The sequence below is a fragment of the Equus caballus genome, chromosome 24 (genome assembly GCF_041296265.1).
Source record: "Equus caballus isolate H_3958 breed thoroughbred chromosome 24, TB-T2T, whole genome shotgun sequence".
NCBI lineage: Eukaryota > Metazoa > Chordata > Mammalia > Perissodactyla > Equidae > Equus > Equus caballus.
Window position 1 is genome coordinate 31,227,030 of NC_091707.1, and position 17,262 is coordinate 31,244,291.

A 17,262-nucleotide genomic window follows, 5' to 3' on the forward strand; every position below is an offset into this window, starting at 1 on the left:
GCCGGGTGTTAGCAGGAGATAAAGCAGCCTGGAGCCTTGGTCTGTCAGCGGCTCTTCAGGGGTGGGGACAGAGAGGTAGTGCTGGCAGCTGGCCTTGGCTGTGACTGCTCCACTTGCCAGAGGTGAAAGCTGAGCTATCTCAGGTGGGTGCACTCATCCCCATGCTGGATCTGTTTGCCCTCTGCCTGGTTCAGGTGATCAGCGGTAATTAGCCAGAAGCCATCAGGCAAAGGGCCCCATCCCCCTGAGAACAGGTGCACATCATTTTCCAATAAGTTCCCTGAGAAATGATGTTGGGGAGATGCAAGAGGGCCAGTGATCCTGAAGGTGCAGTCCCGAAAGGGCAAGAGTTAGGGTTGGGTCCCAGGGCGCAGCCAGGCCCAGTTGGGAAGGAATAAAGAAACTCTGTGAACTAAAGGGGCAGAACAGAACAATTTAGGGGCTGGGTGTGGAGCCAGCTGTCGGGGTTTGGATCCTGCCTCTGCCTTTCTCTGACGGTGTGATCTTGGGCAAGTCGCTTCACCTCTCTGTGCCTCTGTTCTACATCTTTAAAGGGGAGAGAGCAGTCGTGCTTAATTTATAGAGTTAATGAGTTAATCCATGGCAAGAGCTTGGTCCAGTCCTGGGCTCTTATACATATGCAATGCATGTGGATGATTATTATTTTCTAGTGATGCTTAACAGTGCTTTGGAAAGGAGTGGAATTCAAATGCATGAAATAGAATGAACTGAGTGTATGATGCTCAGAGAAACAAACAAAGGGGAGGCCCAGGAGTAAGGCTGACCCTGCAAATAGCAGGGTCTCCTGCACAGAGAGCCCTGCAGGCTGCCTAAGGCTGGGCCTGAGTCCATAATCTCTGTGTCCCCTTGGCTGCTTCCTATGGCCCCACTGATCTGGCGCCCTTGGGGAAGGCAGGGTCGTACACAGAGAAGTTGGTTCTTTGGCACAAATTTTTCTCAGGTCATCCTGGTTTCAAATATTCTGTTCCATTGTCCCATGAGTGGTTAAATGTCTCTGAAATGCCAACATTATGGCAACCAACCTATTTCCTAGGCTGCTTTTCATACCTCAAAGCAGTACAAAAACCTGTCTGAAAGATGTTACCCAATTTTTGCTTTAGAAAGTATGGTCTCTGCACACACAAATGAATTTTCCAGATAAATAAGGTTTAACACTTTAAGCTTTCTATTTGAACTATTTTAAATTAGACTCTTTCTTAAATATGGTTCATGCACTTGCCTTCTTAAAGGACGCTACATTTCTCTTAGTTTTTCTGGATGGCTTGGGGTCAGTGTTCTTATACTGTGCTTTAAAACTCCGTCAGTGAGCAGGGTTTTATTAATTGACAGAAACTGCTTCCCTTTCTGTAAACAGCCCCAGGCCATTATGTTCTTTGAGTCTCTGTTTCTGCTCTTTAGTTGTTGGTTTGTTTTCTTGTTCCTGGTTGACACACTTGTCTTCAGAAGCCTGTCTGCCTCTCGAACCAACCCCCATTTCCAATCTGCAGCAGACCAGGCATATCAGTTAGCTATTGCTGAGTAACAAACAACCCCACAACTCAGTGGCTTCACACAATGGGCATTTACTGCTCACATGTCTCTGTGCCAGCTGGCTCTGGGGCTCGCCCACGTGTCTGTGTGCAGTGTGATTGCTGTAGGCAGCTCTCTGATCTTGGTTGGGCTCTCTCCTATGTTTGGTTTCAGCTGGTTAAGGTGACCTCCACTGGGACAGCTGGAGTCTCCTTCACGTGGTCTTTCATCCTCTAGCAGGCTGGTTTGACCTTGTTCACATGGGGATAACAGGATTCCAAGAGAGAGACAACAGAAGCATGCCAAGCCCCCTCGAGCTTGGAACTGGCGCTCTGTCACTTCTGTTGCATTTTACTGGCTAAAGCAAGTCACAAGCCTAGACCAGATTCAAGGGCTGGAGAAATAGACTTTATATTTTTCGTTGATCTACCAGACCAGGAAATCAAATAACCAAGTTCTTTAGCTGTGATCCTAAAGCAAGAGTAGAGAGTCTTCATGAGGTGCGCTCTTCCAATAACAGACAACGAGCCCAGCGGTTTAGAGTTTTTGTTGTAGACTCTGCTCAGAGGCCCTTTTGGTCCCTTATTTCACCCACATTCTCTAATAGTTGAAGTTGACAAATATATGAGATCTTCCTCTTCTTTGTGACGCAAGTCTTCTGTCACTTGACAAACCAACTTTGAGCACGCAAAAAATCCATCCATTTTAGTTAAAATTGTCTGGAAAATCTCTGTGTTTTGCTGGGTTTCCCCAGATACCTCTCCCCACCCTTAGTGGCAGTGAGCAGGACACTGCAGGTATGACTCACAGAGACGTGGAGTCGTGTCATTTTATGTCTGCTCCTGAGCTTGGCTCGTCCTTACCCTGTCCCTGGGAGCCACTGGCACATCACAGCCGACTGCTGGATAGAGTTTTTACCCTCATCTTGCTCGCCCGTCTCGAGATCGCTGCTGCTCCCTGACATCGGATGTTGGTTCCTCCTCTGCCTCCCGACCCTCCGTGGTCATGAAGTGTAATTAATGAAATGAGATAAGACAGCAAGGGCCCGGAGACTGAAGGGTCTATTAAAAACCTGCTAGAGTGATAGACGTCTGTGAACTTAAAGTCTAATGATACTTTTAGGGAGGAAAAGAAGGGGCCAAAGAGGTCATTACAGCTCAGCTCTTATGTGATTCCAGACACCGTGGGGTCCTTGCCTCTCCCTTCTCCCAGCTGGTCTTAGATGATGGAAAAAAACAGATCAGAGGTAACATTGTAGCCAGTGTGGTAGTATCCAGACCAAGATCCAGACCGGCAGCAGAACCTGGCCTGGCGCACACTCTTCTTTCTGAGGGCTCAATTCACCCTCACATCCCTGCCTCATCCCGAGTTTCTCTATTGAAAATATTTTCTCTGGGTGACCTGTAATCAAGGACTTCTTTCTTTGTTTATGGTCTCTCTTCCCCATCTTCTCCAACATGAAAAAAAATAGATTCATTCATGCACGGGAACCAACCTTTCTTTTCTCCTCTCTGCAGTTCTGCTCTGCTTTTCATTTCTTTTTCTAATCAGACCCTCTTCTCGGCCTGGTTCCCTTTCATGCATCATCGTTTAGAAATTGCACATCCCAAAGGAGGTGCGAGCATCCCCTCCTATTCACCCCTTTTCACAGGCCGTGTCCCGGCCTCCTTCCCATTTAGAGGCCCTGATTTCCTAAGGAGTGCTTTAGCACATCTGCATTGTGTTTCGGAAGGAGGAAGGATGGTCACCACCCGTAATGCTTTACATTCCCTGCCCTGTTTTCCCAGGGCTGTGAGCCGTCCCTCACTGTCTGTCTTCCCTGGAGCCTGACAGTATCCAGCTTCTCCCCAACCTGCTCTGTACATCAAGTTCCATATATGGACTTCACTCTTGGGATTCTGTGTAGGGAAACCCATTCCTCCTTCTCCTGTGTTTCTCCTTGACTCACACTACCACACTCACAACACTTCTGACACCAGACGTGTGGGGTTTTTCCCCCACACCAGGCAATTCTCTGACACCAGCTGGGTGTCCTACAATCTAACTCATATTCGGACACTCTCTACCTGGAGATAGCATCAGATCCCACAGGTTAAGGGCTCAGTCCCACAAGACTGCCCTCCACTTCAGATGCCAATAGCAAGTAGTAGGTCCCCAAGTTACTCACAACTTCTGTCTGACTTGGCTACAAACTGGAGTTTCCCATGACTCCCTCCTCAGGTTCAATTAATTTGCTAGAGTGGCTCCCAGAACTCAGGGAAACACTTACATTTACTAGTTTACTGAAGGATATGATATAAGAAACAGATGAGCAGCCAGATGAAGAGATACATGGGGCGAGGTCTGGGAGAGGCCTGAGCACGACAGCTTCTGTTCTCGTGGAATTGGGGTGTGTCACCCTCCCGATGTGGCTGTGTTCGCCAACCTGGAAGCTCTCCGAACCTCACGCTATTGGGATGTTATGGTGGCTTCCTCACATAGGCGTGATCAATTATTAACTCCATTTTCAGCCCCTCTCCCTTCTCAAGAGAATAAGGGTGGGGCTGAAAATCCCAAGCTTCTAATCCTGGTTTGGTCTTTCCAATGACCAGCCCCCATCCAGGAGCTATCCAGGAGCCCACCCAGAGTCGCCTCATTAGAACAAAAGACATTCCTGTCACCTAGCAAAGTACAAGGGTTTCAGGAGCCCTGTGTCAGAAACCAAAGACCAAATATTTAAATTTTCTATTATCTGACAGATTCCTTCCTAGGCACCCCTCAACCCATGATGGACAGCATCTCTTGTTCCTCCTACTCACCTGTCATACTTTTTTTGTCACGTTCTATACAATTTGTAGCAAAATTATGAGTCTTTTTTTAAGGGAGAGATGGTGAAACTTAAAACTTTTTTTCTCAGATTTATTTAAGTGGTTGAACTAAAAGTTTTCTAAATTCCCTTTCATTATTTCCTTCCTCTCCAGGCTTATCAAAGGTAGAAGCTAATTAGCAATCTAAATTGGGGAGGTTCTATATTAACAACCTCCCATTTTATACATTATAAAATAGAAAAAATATATATAAAATAACCACCCTTATATATCATATATAGATGTATGTATTAACTCATGACTGGTTAATTTTGTTAGAAGCCATGATGTTTAGCTCAGCACTAGCATGTTCCTGCAATCCAGAGAGCTGTTCACTATTTCATGACACCAGTAGAAACTGAATAAAGTTGGCTGAATGACTGACTGACCACAGACTGTACCCCTGGTGGCCATGTGGCACATTTTTGCCACTTACTACAAGGAGATGGGCAACAGTATGTGCAGTATACCAGTGATGGCGGGTAGCACATTTGCTAAAGGTTGATACATCACCATCTTCTAATGATGTGAGAATTTATCACTTGAAAATAACAAATCCGTATATAATCAGAAGGGATATATATCGGTTGAGTCAGGGATAAGGGGACAAGGATGTCAAAACTGCTTGATGAGAAATAATGTTCCTAATGGACTTCCTCTGGATTTCCTAAGTTTGCTTTATTTTTTCCATCTCCTCCTGTATTAGTCAGCTCAGGCTGCCATAACAAAATATCACAGACGGGGTGTATTAAACAACAGACATTTATTTTCTCACAGTTCTGGAGGCTTGAAGTCCATGACCAAGGTGCCAGCAGGGCTGGTTTCTGGTGAGGGCTCGCTTTCTGGCTTGCAGACAGCTTCCTTCTCACTGTGTGCACACACAGAGGAGAGAGAGCTCTGGTTAATAAGGTTATAAGAGCTCTTCTTCTAAGGGCAGTCTTATCAACTTAGGGCCCCACCCTATGACCTCACTTAATCTTAATTACCTCTTTAAAGGCCCTTTCTCCAAAAACAGTCACATTGAGGATTAGGATTTCAACATATGAAAATTGGGAGGACACAATTCAGTCTGTAACACCTCCCAATTCTTCTTTGTGCCACTTGCATCCAACTCTCTGTGGACCATTGTTGCTTGAGTGCCATTATGTGTCAGGCCTACCACAAAGGTCTTTCCATGCCTCTCTTTTGTTCTCCCTCTGAGCTTTTCCTGCCTATCTCAAGTCTTTTTGTAGTCATTGATATTAAGGTTGGACTCAGGTAGTACTTTGTATCATCCATTGCTGCCTCCCTCATTGCCCGGGCTGCCTTTTGTTTATCCTTGTTTGTCCTGAGCAGACTGTTCATCTTGTCTGTGCACTGCAAGCAACTGCATGTTCGGGGTGGGGGGAGGAAATCTCTCTGGCTAATGCTACAAAGATCTGCCTTGATGAGCTCGCCTTCACATTCCATCACCTTCATCCCTGTTTCAACTGTATGAGTTTGGTTCCAAGAAGTAGAACCACAACTTGAACCTGGTTCAGCTAAAAGGAGCGCATGCTGGCACACACAATACAAGGAGGGGCTGCAGAGTTGAACTGTGGGAAGGGCAGCGATGCCACTAAGCTCCAGAATAGCTGGAGCCTGGGCCTTGAACACTTCCAAGACTCCTTCTTCATCTCTGGTCCTGTGCCACTTTCCATGTTGGCCTCATTCTCTTTCATCACAGACACGTATTAGGAAACATGACTGCCTCCAGTCTCTGAACTTTGTTACTTTATGGTCTCTACTGCTGTAGGTTCAGAAAGAGAACATTACCCAGCTTGGGTCAGGTGCCCATTCCTGGACAAATCAGCCATGGCCAGGAACAGGGTTTGTAAGTACATGGCAGCCCCTGAAATCATCCTGTGTACATGTTGGGGGGCAATTCCCAGGAGGTGGGTAGAACTAAGCAGAAACCCAGAGACGTCTTTTGTGCTAGTTCACCCATTTTGGAGGACTTATCATCATCCAGGATCCCTATCTGCTTCACTCAGACCCCAAGAGACATGGCACAAAGGTCAATGCAACCAGGTACATTCACTATCTTGCTAGACAGTGCTTCTGTCTCCACGTGTACCTCCTTTCACGCCTAAGAAATAGCCAAAGTCAATATCAATGACTACAGGATAGTTGGACAGCCTAGAAGCAGACCCAAAGGCCTTTTACTCCCTCTGCATTAAGCTTAGATCTATCCTATGTAGACAACCCTTTGTTTCTTTCCTCTGTATCCCACCTTGGAAGCTCTGGCTCCTGAAAATAAGATATCTGCAGCCCAGATAAAGAGACAAGGGGGCAAGGAAAAGGCAAGCAGTCTTTGTTTTCACTTCACTCCTTGGGCCATTTCTGTCCAGTCTGATGATGTTGAGAAGCAGAGAAGAGGAGACCGTCTTCCCTCTCTGCCTATGTGGGTATTCTTTCACCTCCTCTCAGTCCTCTGCCACCCCAAATGTGGAGCTGACGTTCTCTGCCACTTTCTCTGGGAAGGATCAATCCTCACAAGAAGCTAGGAGAGCAATTAAGGCAAGAGACTGCTAAAAGCCAAGCCACCCACAGGAAGCTCCAAGAGAAGAGTTTTGCTGTCTCCTGTCTTTTCCATGCAGTGATATGGCAAACAGGACAAATGAGGGAGTGTAGATTCAGGGACACTGGGTTTATTTGCATGGCAATGGCAGTGAAATGAAACACATTGGTGCCATTCCCAAAGAATCCATGCAGGCTTTGTATACACCTTTTATCTACTTCCACACCCTCCTCCAGGTGACTTCATCCTCTACCTTCTGTACAAGCTCCTCTCATATCACACTTGTGGAACACAAAATAACAGTCCCTCAAAGATGTCCATGTCCTAATCCTCAGAACCTGGGAATATGTTAAGTTACATGGCAAAGGGGAATTAAGGTTGCATGTGGAATTAAGGTTAGCTGACCTTAACATAGGGGGATTATCCTGGATTATCCAGGTGGGTCCAGTGTAGCCACACGAGTTCTTAAATGTAGAAGAAGAGGCAGAAGAGTCAGTGTCGGAATAATACAATGTGAGAAAGGCTCCACCAGCTGTTGCTGGATGGGAAGATGGTAGGGGGCCATGAGCCAAGGACTGGACCATCTCTAGAAGATGGAAAAAGCAAGGTAATGGATTCTCCCCTAGAGCCTCCAGAAGGAACCCAGTCCTGCTGACAGTGATTTAGCCCAGTGACACCCATTTCAGACTTCTGACCCTCAGAACTGTAAGATCATACAACTGTGTTGTTTTAAGCCACTAGGTATGGGGCAGTTTGTTACAGCAGCCATTAGAAACTAACACACTACCCAATCTCTCCCTTTCTCTTAGAATCTCAGGAAGATCAAACTGCATATTATCTTCCTCTTTAAAATGCCCACATTTCCAAGTCTCTTGCTGATCAGAAGTTCCATTTATAGCCCCGAGACGTGTATGTCTAATTCTGATGATTCAGCACATCCTACTTCTACTGATAAAATACAGCATTCAAAATACACACGCCTATATAATTTTACTGTCTGCCTTACAAAGGCTCTAACCAACTTTATTTCTGTCACTATACCTTAACAGAACAGCTCTTCCTCTCCCAGTACAATCACTTTTCCTGCTGACCAATACCGCCCATCGCTGGCACTGGCTGACTGGGTAGTGATCTTACTGACTTGAGCTGTTGCCTTGGTGCAGATTGTCGAGCGTTTCTGCAGGAAGATCTTAGCCCTCTCTCACGTGTTCCTCCATGTATATCCTTGATGCCTCCCGGGACCTGGCGCTGAGAAGGCATGAGGTGGGGCTAGGTCATAGGAACAATTCATTCATGCTTAATGCCTGTTACTAGTCTTATCTTGTGCTCTTAACTTGGGTGGTTACAAAATCCCACCTTGGGATCTCAACCACTTCTCCTTGAACCAACGTCACAATTTAAATCTCACTCTCTCTCCTCCACCCACTCCTCCGAAGATATTCCCAAATTTCTCTAAAAGACACCTGGCTGTGAGCCTGGGTTTCATTACAGCTTGAGTCCTCACAGCTGCTCTCTGGCTTGTTAAGAGCCTGCTCCCTTAGGCCAGGCAGTAGACATCTGCCTTCTTGCTCTCATTCCGGGCTCCATCGGGGGGACCTATGCATGGGACCTGACCTGGCTGGTTGGACCCTGCCTTCCCAGGTTGGACGTGTGGCCACATGGAAGGTCAAATAAAACAAAAGCTGGGGAGAGGTCTAGTAAAACGTCCAGCCTGTCTCAGGGAAATCTGAGGAAGGGAGGGGAGGAAATTTTGTTTTTCCATCCCTATGTTTTATTTCAGGGAAATCCATTTCTCATTTTAAAAACTATGTCCCCCATAATTTGCGATTAACTTGTCAAAAGAGACCCCACCCTTTGCCTTGGGCTGTTCAAGTAGCAGTCTTTTATCTGAGATACACAACCACCTGAGGCTGAGATCATTGGAATGGCCTGACAGGGGTAGACATTCTAGGGGGACAAAGTGGTCACAACTGAGCGAGCCCCATGGACTGCATGCACCATCTCAGATTTTGAGAACGCTGTGGATGCCCACATGTGTCATAATCAGGAAAGCCCCCAACACCTCATCATGATGCAGACTCTCTGGAGCATCTCAATATGGCCCATCCTCCCTTGAACAGGATTTAGGTTACCTGCTGCTAGCTTCTTTTTGTACTGATATGAGTGAAGGGTCCGGTGGTCGAGTGTGCCTTCCCTGTCCTCATGTCCAGGTTCTTTCATGTTCCTTGTAGTGAGGTCAATAGTGGCCCCTCAAAATATGTGTGCAAATCCTAACCCATGGAACCTGTGAATGTGAACTTATTTGGAAAAAGAGTCTTTGCAGATGGCTTTAAGTTTTTGGAGATGAGATCATTTTGGATCATCCAGGTGGACCCTAAATTCAATGGCAATTATGCTTACAAGAGAGAGAAGGGGAGAAGACACAGACATGGAGAAGAAGCCATGTGAGGACAGAGCAGAGATTGGACTCCTGCAGCCACAGCCAAGAATCACCTGGAGCCACCAGAAGCTGAAGAGGCAAGGAAGCATTTTCCCCCAGAACCTTCGGAGGGAACATAGCCCTGCTGACACCTTGATTGCAGAATTCTGGCCTCTGGAAGTGAGAGAGAATCAATTTCTGTTGTTTGAAGTCACCAAGTTTGTGGTAATTTGTTACCGCAGCCCCGGGAAACTAATATATTCCTTAATGTGCAACCCCATTTCTTTCAGGAGGCACGAAATTAGCTAAGTGACAAAGGAGCGATTCCCTGTGAGCTATCACTGCACGGACGTATAGTCTGTTCCTCCCCGTCACAGTGCTCACTGGGAGCCCCGTGCCTGCTCGCTCTCACCTGAGATGATCCAGCCACAGTGCATCCCTTGTAGGAGATTTGCAAGACAGTGTGCCTCCACTGTGCATGGTGGTTTCAATCATACATCTTATAATTGTAGCAGATTAGAAGACTCTTTTGAAATGCTTTCCCATTTTTTTATCAAATGGTCCTGAGTGCTCAAGAAGGCCTTTACGTAACATATGGCTAACTTGACAAGGATCAGTTAAACAGCTCACTCAAGAACTAGGACCAAGGTTTTTCAACTTGGACCAGCGCTCCTACCCTCCTGGGTGACAGTCCACACCTGGGACAAGGAGGAAGCTGTGAGGTGATAGGAAATCTGCTGCCATGTTTAAAACCAAAAGTATCACAGGCTCCTTCATTTTGATTTGATGAATTAAATGCCTTGTGTGCTGAGCCCCTCAGAAAACTGAAGAGTAAGACGTGGTGCTTCTCAGTCTTTCCTGTGCATGTGAATTAGTGGGGCATCTTATTAAGATGCAGATTCTGGCTCAGTAGGTCTGGGGTGGAGCCTGAGATTCTGCGTTTTTTACAAGCTCCCTGGTGATAGCTGTGCTGCTGGTTTGTGGATCACACTTTGAGTAACAGTGAGACGGAGCCACTGACTAATTTGTTCACATGGTCTGCAGGAAACAAACTGGCATGCTTGCCCTTTGCGATTTAGTAGTAGGCATCGTGGCTCTGAGTTTCCATTGCAGAGGGAATTGTGACACTCAAGCTGGCAGTGCTCAGGGGAAAGTTTCATTGTGGATCAATAACCATAAAAGTAGCTATACGTTTTGGCCCAGTAATTCCGCTTATGGTTATTAATTCTAAATAAATAACCCAAAAGATGGAAAAATCTCTGTGAACAATGGTGATCTCCTACAGCACTATGTACACTAAAAAAATTAAAATGCAAAGCCTGCGTCTAATATAAAGGAAATGATTACATAAATTATAATTAATTCACTCAAGACAGTATTGTGGACACATATTTATCTTCTCTCCCTCTCCAAAAGCAACATGTCAGTCAAGGAATAAAAATGATATGAACTCACAAGATCAACAAATTAATGGATGAAGAGTTTCAACAAATTTTTCCAAGATCTAAAGTGTAGGGAACTGAGGAACACAGCCGTAGCCCTCTGTCTCTATTTGTAATGTACTATTTTTTTTGATTGGGTGGTGAGTACAAGGGTGATATTCTTACAATTTTTATACATTTCCATATGCTTGAAATATTTCAAAATTTAATTAAAAAGAAAGTGGATGGGGACAGAGTGAAGAACATTATAAGCTACATGTTAGAGGTGTGAGTATTATCAAAAAGCCAATTTGCCCACCAAAATCTGGCCTTGGCTCCTGAAGGCACCAGGCACCATGGGAGGCAAGAATTGGGCATGGGCCTGACCCCAGAGGGATGGATAAAGTCTGTCTCTGGAGCCCTTAGATCCTTAGATCGCTGCCCCACTAGGAGACCGTCTCTCCTCGCTTACTCCCACCACAGGAGATGGGCAGTTTATTCTCCAGAGAAATTGAGCCACCTCAGCTCAGAACTCAAGCACATCACATCATAAAGGACCAGCCGAAAGCAAGGGAGTTAGTGGAAGATCCACACGCTGACCTGTGGGACCCTCGCAGCTCCCCCGCCCTGCTCTCAGCCCTGCAGGAGCCAAATAATATGCCCACAGGCAAGAGACTGGCAAACTACAACCTGTGGGCCAAATCCACTCCACTCCACTCCCTGCTTTTGTAAATAAAGTTTTATTGGAACACAGTCACATGCATTTACTCATGAATTGTCTACGGCTGCTTTTGTGTTACCACAGAAGAGCTGAGTGGTTGCAGCAGACACCATCTGGCCTGCAAAGCCTAAAGTATTTGCCATCTGGATCTTGCAGAGAAAGCTCGCCTACCCCTGCTCTAGAGAAAAATAGATGTCCCCAGAGGAAAGACCCCAGATAAGCTGCCTTGTGACCCGACGGTGAGGCCCATCAGTTGGCAAGTCTTGTCCCCACACACCCTGAGCCTCTAAACAAGTGTGAGTACCTCACTCAAGCACAAATGGATGTCCAGAGATTTTCCAGACACTCAAGAGAAACCCCAACGTGAAGGAGTGTGATCAGAGCAAACAAACAGAAAAAGGGACTTGGAGGAACCAAAAACTATTCAAGAAACAGATGAAACTGAAATAAAAATATAGAATTAATACCCTGAGAGAGAGGAAAAGATATTTCATCCATAAAACAAGAACTAGATACCATGATAAACAAGAGTGAACTCTGAAAACTGAAGAAAGCAATAGCCCAAATTTAAAAAAATAAGTAGAAAGATCAGAACTGTCAAACAAAAAAACAAAAAGATGAAAAATGGCAGGGAAAATTAGATTATCAATTCAGGATGCCCAGCATTTAATGAAAAAGAATTATAGAAAGGGAAAACGAAGGATATGAAATTAGCAAAGAAATAATATAATATTTCTGGGAAATATTTTTTTATCTATTGCGTATTGTACCCAGCACAGTAAATAAAAACAGTGAGCAAAGGCCCCGATTTCATAGCATTATATTCAGAGCAAATTTCAGAGCACTAGAGCATAATAAAAAGAATAAAGAATAAAAAGAAGATTCTGTGTTTCCAGAAAGAAAAGACACTAAACAAAAGAACAAGGATTAAAATGGATCCAGAGTTCTCAATAGTAACACTGGATGCCCCCAAAAAAGGAGGCAATACCTTCAAAATTCTGAAGGAAAATGATTTTTAACCTGGGGTTCTATGTCCAGCACTATCAGTCAAGTATAAAGGTAAAATAAAAACATTTTTAGACCTGCAAAGACTTGAAATATTTAACTCTTATCCATCCTTTCCTAGGAAACTACTAAAGGATGTGCTTCAGCACAACCAGGGAGTAAAACAAATAGACAGACATGGAATCCAGGAGGCAGGGACTCCAACACTGAAGTGAAGGAAGCCCCACGATGATGATTTTGCATCAAGTTTATAAAGAAAACAGTCTAGACTGGAGGAGGAGGACTCAAGACTTTGGGGAGAGGGCCTTCGGGAGACAGGGAGACAGAACTGAATGATTCTCTGGTGTGTTTAAGATGTGGAAAAATTTTGCTACATGTTTTACAGATTTGTTAGAACACTTGCAAAAGGTAGTATGATACTTAGCTCAGTGGGAAACAATTTTTATCCAGATTAGTAATGTGGACACTGACTATTGATTTAACAAAAATTATTCTGTGTCTAATTGGAAGATCATGGGAGGAACTGGTGAAGGGAGAATTGGGGCTCAGTAAGTAGAAAGTTAAATCTTTATTAAAACTGATAATCAAGTTTATAAAAACAGCTATACAAACATATCATTTAGAAATATATGAGTACATGCCAAAAGAAACAGAAGGGTAGAAAGTGAATGACTCTGTGAGAAGAGATGGGAGGAAAAAAAATTTCTGTTACTTTTTTTGTATGTGAAATCATTTAGTACTATTTTGTTTTAACTATTTACATGCATCTTAATAAAAATAATTTTTTTTAAAAAAATTATGTGGCCATTTAAAGTATAACTAGAAAAACTAAGTTGCTGTGTGGAAAAATGCTTATGATGTGTTAACTTCTTTTGGGCTGCCAGGCTTTTAAATCTTTATAATAAGGAAATCCTCTAGTTGGGAATGCTGGGCTGGCAGCCTGGAGGAACTGTTGTGTCCTCAGTGTGCCTCACGTGCCTTGAGATCTGTAGTCTACGTCAGAGGGCGATACACAAGCAGGTTTGGACCAGTGTATCATAAGGTCAGCATAACCGGGGAAGGATGCACTAAGGTTCAGGGAGAGGTAAGTGGGAAGAAGATATAAAATGTAGATGTTTATATATTATGACTGCAGAAATGCAAAATGATGTGCTCATCATCATGAGAAGGGCACAAGGACAAATGAAAACAGTTCAATTTGTTGGAAGTGGGAGGGAGTGGTGGTAATTTCTTCCCCTTTAATTTAGAATTATATTAAGACTGATATAATGTTTGTATAAAACAGAACAGAAGTTTTTATAGGAAATCAGTGGCATTCTTGCTTTGCTTCCCTCCTGCAGCTTAATTGCTTACACTGAACAGTATGTGGAATATGATCCTTTGATCACACCAGCCGAGCCATCCAATCCTTGGGTCAGCGATGACATCGCTTTATGGGACATAGAGATGAGGTAAAAAAAAAAAAAAAAGTGTTAATGTTTGGGAGTTGGAGGGATATAGAAAACAATTCATGAGATCGTGAGCTTGCATTATTCCCTATCCTAATTTGAGTTTTTTTATTGCTAGAACAGAAACCTCTCAAGTAACCTCCCAGCCAAGTTCTGCTTACTCCTGGTTTCTACCTCCTTATAGCTTTGGTTTGTACCTGGATTCTTTGGGGCTTCCCTCTGACCTCTCTCTGCCCCTTTGGGTGTAGTGATAACTGGGAGAGTGCCTCACATTTCTAAGTTCTGATTGCTGGAGGGAAAGAATCTGTTGGCCGATTTGTTATTTTCATGTTAGACAGCAGCAACAGCAATAACTAGCACTGACTCATTGTTGGCCACAAGTGTCTTACATGGAATCCCCAAAACAGGGAAACAAAATTATTCTCACCATTGAACAGATGTGGAAACTGAGGCACAGAGAACTTGCTCAAGGTCACACAGTGAGTAGGTGACAGAGTCAGGGTTAGAACCCAGGCAGAGGGCTCCAGAGCCCTGGTTTTCATTGCTCTGCTTTTCTGGAGTGACTGGCAATGAGAATTCCATCCAATAGCTCGTCACCTGTGAGGGAAGCGCGTGTGTTTATTTAATAGCTGAGGAACCGAAGCCTGGAGGGACCTGGACCACATTCACAATTACAGAGGGAACCGCTCCGACAAGGCTGGTGTGATGTGCCTTTGTACCCTCTGCCCCTTGGCTAGATGACTTTTTACTTCGTTTTTCATTTCTTTATCTCTCTCTCATTTGCTTTCACTCTTGTTCTTTTTCTGGCTTCTTTTCTTGAAATGGAAAAACCTTATAAAAAGTAATAGAAGTCAGACGCTTATTATAAAAAGTTCAAACTATTCATACGTGCGTAACGAAGAAAATTCTCTCTTCCTCCAACCCAAGCTCCCTCCCCAGAAAGAACCTTTGTTTATAGTCTAATGCCGTGGTTCCCAAACTGCACCGGGGCACCCTGGGCGGCAGCAGGGCGCTCACAGGCTTCCACGGGGTAGTCTGAATCTTTGAGAGACACACAGTGATGTTTGACATTAGCCAGATGCTGCGTGAAGCACTGGCTTAAGGGAGTTCACCATCTTCTTAGATCACGTGACATTCCTTTCCGTGATGTCATATCTTTGCAAATCTGAGTTTTCAGGGCAGTTGCTGTGATAAAAAGCAAATACTGTGCAAAAATCAAGATGTAATAGGAAGTGAGGGTGGAGGGGTCCAATCTGATCCCAAAGTTTGAGAAGACGTGCAGAGCTCAACAGTGTACATTATGGTTATTTAAGAATGAACTAAACGTTATTTTTTCTTTCAATTCATATGTATTTCAAATAGCTACTATGTTTTAGGACATAAATACATATTAAGTCCTTCAGACCTGACTTTAATAAACAAAGCTGTTTGGTATTTTTTTGCTCCAGGGGCACTGTGAAAAACTTACCGAGACACTTAGGATTCCGTGAACTCAGAAAGTTTGGGAACCTTTGATTTAGTGTCAATCCCTTTAGATTTGTGTGCGTATACAATAGCATATTCATAGAAGGTTCATTATATATATAGGTTCTTTATGTACACATTGTCCCATAATTTTTAATTAACAATATATCATGGTACTCCTTCCATGTAAACATGTTAGATCCACCTTATCCTTTTTAATAGCTACATAGTGTCCCCTTGCATGAGTGTAGTATAATTTATTTAACCAATCCCAAATCATAAATATTTAGGTTATGTCTTCTTTTTTTTTTTTGCTAATATAAACAATGATGCAAGGAACATCTGTATACACAAGTCCAATTATTTCTTTAGGATAAATTTCCAGGGGTGGAATCACTAGGAAATGTAGGCGTATTTTAATTTTGGTTCATGTGGCCAGATTCCTCTTGAGCAAAACTATAACAATGTTTTTTCATTCCTGCAGCTTAAAGGTGCCATTACCCGACATGCTCACCAACCCAAGCATTATCAATCTTTTTATTCTTTACAAATCTGATAGATTAAAATAAAAATGTCATTTTACTTTTCATTTCTGTGCTAATATACTTGAGAACCTTTTCTCGTGATTATTAGGTATTCATTTTTCTTTTGTGACTTGACTGTTTTTGTGTTCTTTGCCATTTTTTCTAATGGTGTGTTTAGGATACAAACAATCCTAACTCTGTGGGATATAAAACAGTCACATTTACATGGATCACAGATTTTATCTTTTTCCAGATATTTTCTGTTTTCTGAATCTCATTCTTTCTTCTTGTTTCTTTTACTCTCCCTTGACTTTTGCTTTATTAATCAAATTTTGTATTAGCTTTTGTTACTCTAGTTTCTAGTCGTCATATTTACTTTTAAATGTTTTAATTTAAAATGTTACTATTTCATGCAAATAATAATGAAGTATGTAAAATAAAAAGTAGAAGTCTAGTGGCCAGCCCCATGGCCAAGTGGTTGAGTTTGCATGCTCCACTTTGGCAGCTGGGGGTTCGCCAGTTCGGATCCTGGGCACAAATATACACACCGTTCATCAAGCCATGCTGTGGCGGCATCCCACATAGAAGAACTAGAATGACCCACAGCCAGGATAGACAACTATGTACTGGGGCTTTGGGGAGAGAAAAAAAAGAGGAAGAATGGCAACAGATGTTAGCTCAGGGCCAATCTTCCTCACCAAAAAGCATACTTCAAAAAAATAAAAATAAAAAGCAGAAGTTTCCCTTTACCTTCTTTAAATTCCATTCTTCCCCACAGCTATTTTAACCTGATATATTTTAAACTAATATTTTGAGACTTAAATTTCTCTGTCAATATTAAAAGAAAAATAGTATGTAGATGTGTATCTTTTTTCTACTATTTTTGACATGTCCTAGGCAGTCCCTTTAATCTGATCTTTCTTTAACTCAGGGTCTTTTCTTTCCTTTCTTTTGTAAATTACTGCTACTCTTTTTTCCATTCCATCCTGTCTTCTCAGGAAATCCTTTTGTAGGAATTCCAGTCATCTGGGATGTAGCAGCCATATGTCTTACCTTTTTTCTATTGTAATTTCCATGTCTTAGTCTTTGTATTTCGTATTTAAGAATGGAATTCCTTAAATTACTCTCCAGAGTCACAGTTTGGTTTTCAGTGGTATTCACTGTGCAATTTCATACTTTAACTAACGAGTTTTTCTTTTCCTCCTGAGTGTTGGGAGGGGTGGCTGACAATCATGCTTTTCGTTTCCAAGAATTCTTAATAGTTCTTGGTCTGCTTTTTCTTATAACCTGCTCTGTCCTATTGATGTTTACCCTCTTGCGTCCCCCTGAGGGTGGGATACAGATT

At 43.3% G+C, this 17,262-nt stretch overlaps 1 protein-coding gene across 39 annotated transcripts in view; it reads left to right on the forward strand.

The window, feature by feature from the left end:
- RGS6 (regulator of G protein signaling 6) overlaps positions 1-17,262 on the forward strand; it is a 528,942-nt gene that overhangs the window by 454,873 nt on the left and 56,807 nt on the right. For 31 of the 39 annotated variants that reach the window (XR_011432194.1, XM_070250000.1, XM_070250022.1 and 28 more), the window contains one exon: positions 13,822-13,932. The exons of the other annotated variants lie outside the window; for them this stretch is intronic. Coding sequence is in view for 30 of the 31 variants with exons in the window: in XM_070250000.1 (XP_070106101.1) it covers positions 13,822-13,932 (111 nt within the window). In the remaining variant the exon portion in view is untranslated. The remainder of the gene's footprint in view (positions 1-13,821; positions 13,933-17,262) is intronic. 39 annotated transcript variants of the gene reach the window in all.